The sequence below is a fragment of the Protomyctophum bolini genome (genome assembly GCF_963924005.1).
Source record: "Protomyctophum bolini genome assembly, chromosome: 1".
Classification (NCBI taxonomy): Eukaryota; Metazoa; Chordata; class Actinopteri; order Myctophiformes; family Myctophidae; genus Protomyctophum; species Protomyctophum bolini.
The window spans coordinates 43437116-43449472 of record NC_137862.1 but is presented as its reverse complement, the minus strand read 5'-3'; the positions used below and the strand labels follow the sequence as shown (position 1 = coordinate 43449472).

General features: G+C 42.4%; 1 protein-coding gene across 2 annotated transcripts in view; it reads right to left on the bottom strand.

Moving 5' to 3' along the window:
* Positions 1-12357, bottom strand: part of adamts17 (ADAM metallopeptidase with thrombospondin type 1 motif, 17) — a 96222-nt gene that overhangs the window by 15275 nt on the left and 68590 nt on the right. For both annotated transcript variants that reach the window (XM_080766100.1, XM_080766101.1), the window contains exons 16-18: positions 4853-4933; positions 4041-4198; positions 1940-2105 (exon numbers count right to left, since the gene is read on the bottom strand). In XM_080766100.1, coding sequence (XP_080622226.1) covers positions 1940-2105; positions 4041-4198; positions 4853-4933 — 405 coding nt within the window. The remainder of the gene's footprint in view (positions 1-1939; positions 2106-4040; positions 4199-4852; positions 4934-12357) is intronic.

Below are 12357 nucleotides of genomic sequence, written 5' to 3'. Positions count from 1 at the left end.
ACTAGGTTACGAGTCGTCCTAAACAAAAACAATGACTGTTCCAGATGATATCCAGGATGAGCGCACGTCCTAGCTTAACCCATTCAGGACTGAGACCAGATTCTACTAAAAGTCTTCTAAATCCTGACAGTTTTCTGAAAAAAAACCCTCCATGATTCTATGTCAGTCGTTCTCAAACTATTTCATGTCAAGGAGCCCAGAATGTAATTGGCCACCACCGACCCCCATCTGAATATGTTGTTCCAGGGACCGTTTGCTGGGAAAGAAAATATATTCAAAGATTTGCGCCACATTTTCACGATTCTTCAAAGAATAGCAGACCTGCAAGCTCGTAACGCAGTAGATCTGCTATTTTTTCAACAGCTAAAGTATAACATAATGCTAAAAAAACACCAACAAGGTGTTCCTGTCCTGAATGGGTTAATCTCCTCACTGGGACGGCGATCAAACCCATGATGAGGTCATCACGAAGATGGGGAAATAATTTCATCCAAATTAAAGGAAAAGTGAAGACAAGCCGTTACCAGAGCTTCAAAATAATAATGCTGTTGAAGAGTGAGGGAGGAGTGGGGGGGGGGGGGAGATAGAGAGAGAGAGAGAGAGAGAGAGAGAGAGAGAGAGAGGCTATTATAATCGGAGAAGCTAAAGCTCTCGGAGTCAAAGGCGTGTGTTACTCCAAAGTGCTGCCGTCAGGTCAATTAAAGAGGTGTGTGTGTGTGTGTGTGTGTGTGTGCAACTGTGCATGCATGGGTGTGTCCATGTGTGTGTGTGTGTGTGTGTGTGTGCAAACGGCTTGCAAAATTATGTGCAATCTCTTCTACTATCGGGATAGCCGCCAAATATGGCGAAGACGCTGTTACTTGTACTCCGGGATTGCACGGGATTTGCTGATTGCATTCTGTACAGCACCTTGTAAATATTTGTGTCCTTGTATGGTATCTCTGTGTGTGTGTGTGTGTGTGTGTGTGTGTGTGTGTGTGTGTGTGTGTGCGTGTGCATGTGTGTGTGCATGTGCGTGTGTGTAGACCAAATTGTGTGTGCCCCGCCTGCCGTGCGGTCCACAGGGGATCGCGCTCCGCCTGTCTAATGCTGTGGATCAGACGCTCTGGGTTAACACGCGTCGCTGACTGACTTCTCTCTGGAAGGAAAGGAACAGCTCATTCAGACTCCCAGCCGTGGTCTGTCTGCCCCTGGGGTGTATGCATATGTGTGTGTGTGTGTGTGTGTGTGTGTGTGTGTTCCTCCTCCACAGTGCACGGTGCAGTCCTGTATATATGTGTGTGTGTGTACCTCCTCCACAGTGCATGGGTGCAGTCCTGTATGTGTGTGTGTGTGTGTGTGTGTGTGTGTGTGTGTGTGTGTGTGTGTGTACCTCCTCCACAGTGCACGGTGCAGTCCTGTATGTGTGTGAGTGTGTGTGTGTGTGTGTGTGTGTGTGTGTGTGTGTGTGTGTGTGTGTACCTCCTCCACAGTGCACGGTGCAGTCCTGTATATGTGTGTGTGTACCTCCTCTAGCCTGGTTAATAAACCAGACTAATATCGCACGGACCGCGGGATATTAGTCTGGGGAGGCTCAGCTTGGATTTCATTTCCAGGGCGGCGGGTTGAAACATTTTCTCTTTGACGCAATTGGTCAGAGCTACTGTCAGTCAAAGGTCTCAAGCATTGAAAGTCACTGTACCAAAGCCCGCCCATATTGCATACCGTGTCCCGATTGGCCGCCCCATTTCTCTGGTGTAGTAAATGGTATATGTGTGTGTGTACCTCTTCCACAGTGCAGTCCTGTATATGTGTGTGTGTACCTCCTCCACAGTGCACGGTGCAGTCCTGTATACGTGTGTGTGTACCTCCTCCACAGTGCACGGTGCAGTCCTGTATATGTGTGTGTGTGTACCTCCTCCACAGTGCACGGTGCAGTCCTGTATATGTGTGTGTGTACCTCCTCCACAGTGCACGGTGCAGTCCCTCCAGCCTGTGTGTGTCCAGATGTACAGGTGCTCTGTTTCTCTCTCTTTCTCCTCATGGATCCTCTCTCTCTCACTGGCGTTCAGAGACACCGTGTACTCATAGTGGATCCCATAGCTCTGGTCATGGAACAGCAGCACCTGGTAGAGGTCAGAGGTTAGAGGTCATGGAACAGCAGCACCTGGTAGAGGTCAGATGTCAGACAACAGCAGCACCTGTCAGAGGTTAGAGGACAGAGAACAGCAGCACATGTTAGAGGTGTGTGGTGGCAAGGAGCAGTGATTTTGTTTAATTTTTTATCGCACCATTTTTGTAGCCCATTTTTTTCACCCAGTGCCAATTGTCTCTATATAATAGCCCGGGGAGCTCAACGTTTTTTGGATGGGGACCTTCACCTTTGGACCCCACCCAAATTGACCGCTACAATAACCTTAATAATAGAGAAAATACATCATCAATAAATACTGAAACCAGATATAATCATTAAGGATATGTATGCACTATGTCAACTCTTCCATTTCCATTTTCCAGCCATGCAGTTGCAAAAACTATATAAATAATATTAGATTTTTATATAATTTGGGGACCCCCCCAAAAAAAATTGTGACCCCCCTGGGGGGGGGGGGGGGGGGTGAGAACCCCTGGTCTATAGTGTAATCATGGGCGCAACACTCCCTGGGGAGAGCAACAGACTGACCTCATGCTTCCTTCTATGCATGAGGAGTCCAAGCTGCATCTTTTCACCTGACAGGGGGGAGTTTCCCCGGTTTGGACGTAGCGCATGGAAGGAACACCTTCTTCCAACCAGTTCCTTTCCCCTCCATCAGGTGCCCTGACTGGCCATGGGGAGGCAGTATAGAGACATGTATAATAATGAATACTGAAACAAGATATAATCATTAATTCAAGTTTATGCATGCATTATGTGTACTATGTAAACTCTACATTTCCATTTCCAGCCATTCAGTTGCAAAAAGATATATATAAAGTTTTTTGTTTTAACTAATTTTGGGAACCCCAACATCATTTTGGGACCGCCCCAAGGGGTCACGACCCCCAGGTTGAGAACCCCTACCCTAGGGGACACAGGGAGAACATTTGAGGGTATCTACCCTAGGCGGACACAGGGAGAACATGTGAGGGTACCTACCCTAGGGGACATAGGGAGAACATGTGAGGGTACCTACCCTAGGGGACACAGGAGAACATGTGAGGGTACCTACCCTAGGGGACACGGGGAGAACATGTGAGGGTACCTACCCTAGGGGACACGGGGAGAACATGTGAGGGTACCTACCCTAGGGGACACAGGGAGAACATGTGAGGGTACCTACCCTAGGGGACACAGGAGAACATGTGAGGGTACCTACCCTAGGGGACACAGGAGAACATGTGAGGGTACCTACCCTAGGGGACACGGGGAGAACATGTGAGGGTACTATACCCTAGGGGACACAGGGAGAACATGTGAGGGAATCTACCCTGGTGAACACAGGAAGAACATGTGAGGGTATCTACGTAAAACATTTTTTGTTTTTTTATTCAGTCTTTGGAATACAACTAGTTTTAGTCGACTAAATATCATAAGATTATTTTCAGCATGCAACCAAGTGTAAAATTACCTATACTGGATCTCTTGTCCACTATAGCCCCTTCCCATTTTAGTCTAGTTTCCATTTGTTGACGAAATTGTCAATATACTGTATTTAGTCTTAGTTTTAGTCAGCATGGCTTAGTTTTCATTTAGTTTTGATAGGCGCTAGCCCTTCCCATATACAGGTTTAATATTTGTTTTTAGTTAAACAAACATTAAAAATGCCATTGACAATGGACACAGTTTAATGTCCGTTTAGTCGCTAACACAAACAAACAAACAAATTAAATGCCATTAACAATAAAGAGAGTTTGTTTTGTCTTGTTTTACATCACCATTACATCACCTAATCATAGCAACATGAGTTAGACTTTAATATATTAGCGCGCCTCACTTCACACAGGTGTGATTTTTTATGTAGTTTTCGCTAGTGAAAAAAGGTAGTCGACGAACATTTTTTGACAAAATTAACACCGTTTACCATGAGGTGCAGGGGAGTCTTGGTGGGACCCTTGGCGGACATCTTCTCCCACAGCCCCCTCCTCACGTAGCGGACGGTGGTGCCGGCCAGCTGGAACTCTCCCGGAAGCTCGATCTTCCAGTCGCTGTTGATGGAACTCTTGGAGGAGTCTTTCAGAGCTGTGAGGAGAGTGGAGAGACCGTTAAGAAAGTTTTGTACATTTTTGTGTGTGTATGTGTGTGTGTGTGTGCATGCGTGTGTGTGTGTATAGCTGTCTGCTACTCAGTGTTGTCCCTGAACGCGTTCAAAGAACGATCGTTCACGAACACGTGAACTGAACGTACTGTATTTCTACTTGATAAACGTCATTGTGAACGCGTTCATTTCTGGCGTGTGTGAACGTCACTTTCTCACAGTTCAACTTCGTTCAAGAGTGAGCGTTTCCATAGAGCCTAATTCTAGTCGAAACCTCTAAATATACCCTTAACAGTCCTTAATATCTATAACGGATTAACTAATCTTTCACAGCCGTCAATTTATTCCAAAATGTAAAAAATATATATAATAAGGAATTCATATGGATAATGGTAATTAGGATATTGTAACAGTTTATTGTCACTTTATTAATACTAAAGTATTTTTCTTTCTTCCTTTTTTTGTAAGGTTTGGACTTCATTCCCAATAGGAATAAAGTATGGGCTGTGGCAATAATTTTGGAAAAAATAACTGAAATAGTTCATTTTTTGGAACCATGAACTTCAAAAATGTTGAATTATGTACTATGAACTGAACAAGTTCATTTTTAAAAATTTGAACTGTGAACTGAACATTACCCAGAAAGCTGTGCGAAGGCTTGTCCTCCACCACTTTGATTCGTCTGGCTCCCGCAGGGATGACGGCTGCCTCGATGTAGCCTATAGGAGACAGACAGGGGTGTGAGGAGAGGACAGACACACACACACACACACACACACACACACACACACACACACACACACACACACACACACACACACACACACACACACACACACACACACACACACACACACACACACACACACACACACACACACACACACACACACACACACACACACACACACACACACACACACACACACACACACACACCTTGTGTTTGGGCAGTGATAACAAGGCAAAGCAGCTCAGTGATTTCCCGTGGTGCGTTCTGTCGCTCTGCCAACCCTCACGGTTTGGCATGGCGTGGGCAGAGGGTGCAGATACAGACAACCGCATGCTTCCTAACCCACTTAGACCTGAGGCCGATTCTCAAAGAAATGTCTTCTAAATCATGACAGTTTTCTGAAAAACCCAATGTTTCTGTTTCAGTGGTGCTCAAACTATTTCATGTCAAGGACACCAAAATATTATGATTATGATATTATGATTTTTCAAAAATAGCAGATCTACAAGCTTGTAGCGCGGCACTCTTGTAGATCTGCTATTTTTCAATAGCTAAAGTATAACATAATGCTTTAAAACGTCAAAAGGGTTCCACGTCCTGAAGGGGTTAACACACGTGGAGCCGCCAGCTGCCACAAGCCGCGTCAGCTGACACAGACACGACCAGGAGCTTCACAGGGAGGTTTGATTTTACACTATAAATCGGGGGTCTCAGAGATAGAATTGCCATTAACCCTGTGACACCCGAATTAATTTCTACTTGCAAAAAAGAGATTTCAACCTTACTACTACTTTTTACTACTATGACTTATCAGAGGAAATTATGTAAAAATATATATATATTATTATTTAAAACAAAGTTTTATGCAAATATTATGCACATTTATAATAATTATTAAAATAACAATAATTTACATTTGGGGGATATCTTTCACAATAATGAATAAAACATGTTCTAGATATTGGGGGTCTGTAGACTATTGCATATCAAACTGGGAGTCCTTGTTGAGAATCTCTGCTACAGCCGTTACAAATCTTATGTTATGGGAATGGGGGGGGGGTCCGCTGACCAATTAGTGTCAATTTGGGGGTCCTTGACAAAAGTTTGGGAATCACTGCCCTGACCAACCAGTAGGAGTCACTGTAGACTTTTGTTATATGGCATCAAATGAAAGAGGAAAAAAAAAAAATGATCCCGGCGGTTTAATATGGATATGAAGACATATATGACGGCGACATTTCTTTTCTCCAGAAACAGACTCTTATGGAATATGAGTGACTGACGGTTGTAAACGATACAGAGACAGCTCCTCCCAGACTATATCGCACCAAGACAGTTTGTTTATTTTTGGACCGCAATCAGATGATTTTTAAAGGGACACTTCACCCTTTTGGCAATTAAAACATTATGTTAATGATGTTTAGAAGATTTGGAACACTTTCCTGGGGTCTTTATGTGTGTAATAGGTGGTTTTAGAATATTTCTTTGATTTTAGCAGTGTCCACGATGTCACAGACACTGGCCTCACTTCCTTCACACTGGTCTCACAATTTCCATAATGCTTTGGTGCACTGCTCCTCCTTGTGGTTAGGGGGAGGGCTGTCTTACTGAGACAACATGTAGCTGGACTACATGTTGTCTGTCTGCCTGACTGTCTGTCCCTATGTTTAGGGTACCAACAGGGGCGCTGTTGCACCACTCACTTCAGAAAGGTCTGATTTTTGGAAAAAGTGTCCCTTTAAGATTTCTCCATAGAGAAAAAGCCTGTGCGACCCAGGGGATGAGCGAATTATGTCAGGACCTCAGAGGATGAGCGAGTGACATCAGGACTTCAGTGCTCTATTTAAAAGGAATACCACAATGTTAATGATTTTTTCATACCTCTAGTTCTAGGAAACACAGAATGGGTTGATCCTTTCAAATAAACAAATAAGCTCAAAGGTATATTAATGACATGATGACATGAAAATGAGTGGTATTCCCCTTTAAGGATTGCAAAAAAGATTGATTGATTGATTGATTGACTGACATATCCTCTGCTGACTGGACCAATGCTCAGACGAGGACATAACATGACAATGAATTCATTGAACTGCCTCGTTCTTTGACCCAAAACGCGCCTGCGCCGCGCACACAAGTACACACACTCGCACACACACACACACACACACACACACACACACACACACACACACCACACATTTAATACATATCTATGCTATCAGGAAGACACCTTATATGTTTTAAAACAAAGCAATACTGCCTCTTCAAAGGTGGTGTTGTGACTTTATAAATGTATATTGTCAATTACTTCAATGAGTGCTTTATGGCTCGTACACACTGCACGATATTTGCTCTGATTATGCTGTCGGGGACCATTTTTGGCACTCGCTGACTCCTGATCTGCGGTGTTTGATCACCAAGGTTTTGCTCGCTGTGTGTGAAAGGCTCTGCGAGAAGGTATAGCTCCGATAAAAGGGCTCGCCGACGCCTTCCCGACCTTTTCTGAATACCTAGCAGGTTTAATATTGGTGCTTGTATCACAGCATCCTGCACGTGCGTGAGATGTCAAAATGAATTGGAATAAAAAACAAGTTCACCTAGTCGGTGGCCAATTGTTTCGTGTGAAAGCCACAAAGATATAATGACAGACGATTAAAAAAAAAGACTCCTGTAGCGTGAAATAGATAACGATGTGATGACTCGCCGACAGCTTTAAAACTCCTACAGTGTGTAGAGGCCATTAGGGTCCAAAGGAGTTACGAGATTGTGTCCCAAGCACTTTTTACTCATTTTCATTGGTTCAATATTTTCAAAACAAAAGTTATGAGGTTTCCTCCCGACAGCAACGATGTATTATAATTATGAACCACCACACAGATTATATATATAAATATATATATATATATGAACCACCACACAGATTATATATATAAATATATTATATATATATGAACCACCACACAGATTATATATATAAATATATTATATATATATGAACCACCACACAGATTATATATATAAATATATATATATATATGAACCACCACACAGATTATATATATAAATATATTATATATATATGAACCACCACACAGATTATATATATAAATATATATATATATATGAACCACCACACAGATTATATATATAAATATATATATATATATGAACCACCACACAGATTATATATATAAATATATTATATATATATGAACCACCACACAGATTATATATATAAATATATATATATATATGAACCACCACACAGATTATATATATAAATATATATATATATATGAACCACCACACAGATTATATATATAAATATATTATATATATATGAACCACCACACAGATTATATATATAAATATATTATATATATATGAACCACCACACAGATTATATATATAAATATATATATATATATGAACCACCACACAGATTATATATATAAATATATTATATATATATGAACCACCACACAGATTATATATATAAATATATTATATATATATATGAACCACCACACAGATTATATATATAAATATATATATATATATGAACCACCACACAGATTATATATATAAATATATTATATATATATGAACCACCACACAGATTATATATATAAATATATTATATATATATGAACCACCACACAGATTATATATATAAATATATTATATATATATGAACCACCACACAGATTATATATATAAATATATTATATATATATGAACCACCACACAGATTATATATATATATATATATTATATATATGAACCACCACACAGATTATATATATATATATATTATATATATATGAACCACCACACAGCTTATATATATAAATATATTATATATATATGAACCACCACACAGCTTATATATATAAATATATTATATATATATGAACCACCACACAGATTATATATATAAATATATAATATATATATGAACCACCACACAGATTATATGAAACACCACACAGATTATACACACCAAGAAGATGTTCAGAGCTGTTGAAGTAAAGATGTCAACAGCACAACCACCTCTCAACCAACACAACCACCTTTCACCCAACACAACCACCTCAACCACCTTTCACCCAGCACAACCACCTTTCACCCAGCACAACCACCTTTCACCCAACACAACCACCTTTCACCCAACACAACCTTTCACCCAACACAACCACCTTTCATCCAGCACAACCACCTTTCACCCAGCACAACCACCTTTCACCCAGCACAACCACCTTTCACCCAACACAACCTTTCACCCAACATAACTTTTCACCCAACACAACCACCTTTCACCCAACACAACCTTTCACCCAACACAACCACCTCTCACCCAACACAACCACCTTTCACCCAACACAACCTTTCACCCAACACAACCACCTTTCACCCAACACAACCTTTCACCCAACACAACCACCTCTCACCCAGCACAACCACCTTTCACCCAACACAACCTTTCACCCAACACAACCACCTCTCACCCAACACAACCACCTTTCACCCAACACAATCTTTCACCCAGCACAACCACCTTTCACCCAGCACAACCACCTTTCACCCAACACAACCACCTTTCACCCAGCACAACCACCTTTCACCCAGCACAACCACCTTTCACCCAGCACAACCACCTTTCACCCAACACAACCACCTTTCACCCAACACAACCACCTTTCACCCAGCACAACCACCTTTCACCCATCACAACCACCTTTCACCCAACACAACCACCTTTCACCCAACACAACCTTTCACCCAACACAACCACCTCTCACCCAACACAACCACCTTTCACCCAGCACAACCACCTTTCACCCAACACAACCACCTCTCACCCGACACAACCACCTTTCACCCATCACAACCACCTTTCACCCAACACAACCTTTCACCCAACACAACCTTTCACCCAGCACAACCACCTTTCACCCAACACAACCACCTCTCACCCAACACAACCACCTTTCACCCAACAAAACCTTTCACCCAACACAACCATCTCTCACCCAAGGTTGACACAACCTTTCACCCAACAGAACCACCTTTCACCCAACACAACCACCTCTCACCCAACACAACCACCTCTCACCCAACACAACCTATCACCCAGCACAACCACCTTTCACCCAACACAACCACCTCTCACCCAACACAACCACCTTTCACCCAACACAACCACCTCTCACCCAACACAACCACCTTTCACCCAACACAACCATCTCTCACGCAAGGTTGACACAACCTTTCACCCAACACAACATTTCCCCCAACACAACCATCTCTCACCCAACACAACCACCTTTCACCCAACACAACCATCTCTCACCCAACACAACCTTCACCCAACACAACCTTTCACCCAACATAACTTTTCACCCAACACAACCATCTACCACCCAATGTTGACACAACCTTTCACCCAATGTCCCTTTCACCCAACACAACCACCTTTCACCCAACACAGCACAACCTTTCACCCAACACAACCACCTCTCACCCAACACAACCTTTCACACAACACAACCACCTCTCACCCAACACAACCTTTCACCCAGCACAACCACCTTTCACCCAACACAACCACCTTTCACCCAACACAACCACCTCTCACCCAACACAACCTTTCACCCAAAACAAACAACTTTCACCCAACACAACCACCTCTCACCCAACACAACACCACTACAAAACTGTTGGATAAAGCTGCCCATTACAGAGATTTAAGACAGTGGTCCTCAAACCTGCTGGGTGACAGTGAAGTGTGTGTGTGTAGGAGGGGGGGGTGGGGTCAGATGACAGTGAAGTGACAATTAGGACTTTTCAGAAAGAAAGAAAAAAAAAAGACGACTACTTCATCAAAAGTAATCAAGCAAATAAAATCTGGACAAACATAGGTCAGATATGATCTACAAGAAGTTGTAGATCTGCTATTTTCACAATATATAATATCTATGGAACCAAACTAAATGTGACCACATTTGACTGAGGGGCTGCCATTAATAGCACAGGCAGACTCTTCACATACTAGAGCTGTCTGAAAAACATGTCAGAGCTGATGCAAATATTAAATAAATGCTTAACATGTAGCTATAGGTGTAATGTTAGAATGTTAGGGGGGTTGAGAACCACTGAGGTTTGGGTGATGATGTTAAGGCTGATCACATGCATAGATCTTCATAGTGACGCATGGAGCAACTTGTATCCACAGCTAATAAAACAGCACACCACCTCCACCCGAAAGCGTGTCGTTACACGTGTTGGCCAACTTTTAGACGCCCACCACCATCGCATGGTTACCCGTGTTGGCCCGTATTTAGCTGCCCGCCACCATCGCAATCCTCTACCTCCAAACAAGTCTCTCAGTGGGCTAGCCTGGGTCTACAGGCGAGTGATTGGTCCTGTTTGACATTTTCTCTATATTAAAATGTCATTTGGAACTATATGTCTACAGTAAATGCCAACATTTCAAATTGGCAATCCGAAACATACAAACATACATTCTCTGTACCGTAGCATGCCTCCAGGCTGTGGAAGCAGTGTTGATTTTGACATCAAAGCTTGCGAGCTTGTAGATCTGCTATTTTCAGAGATCAACCACATGTAAATGTTAGTTCTACTGTTAGTTCTCCTAACATTTAGTTCTACTGGATCTCTTCTCCACTAGTCCCTCCCTAACATTTAGTTCTACTGGATCTCTTCTCCACTAGTCCCTCCCTAACATTTAGTTCTACTGGATCTCTTCTCCACTAGTCCCTCCCTAACATGTAGTTCTACTGGATCTCTTCTCCACTAGTCCCTCCCTAACATTTAGTTCTACTGGATCTCTTCTCCACTAATCCCTCCCTAACATTTAGTTGTACTGGATCTCTTCTCCACTAGTCCCTCCCTAACATTTAGTTCTACTGGATCTCTTCTCCACTAGTCCCTCCCTAACATTTAGTTCTACTGGATCTCTTCTCCACTAGTCCCTCCCTAACATGTAGTTCTACTGGATCTCTTCTCCACTAGTCCCTCCCTAACATTTAGTTCTACTGGATCTCTTCTCCACTAGTCCCTCCCTAACATTTAGTTCTACTGGATCTCTTCTCCACTAGTCCCTCCCTAACATTTAGTTCTACTGGATCTCTTCTCCACTAATCCCTCCCTAACATTTAGTTCTACTGGATCTCTTCTCCACTAGTCCCTCAGGGGAGAGAGCTTTACAGGAATGGAATGTGTCCCTGGCATGGCGGCTCATTGCTGGGTTATGTAACTGTTACCAGACTTCTTGTTCTTCTTCATTATTAATGATTCAGACTACTCTCCCATGATGGTTTGGAATACAACCAGGATGGTTTGGACTACATCTCTCATGATGGTTTGGACTACAACCAGGATGGT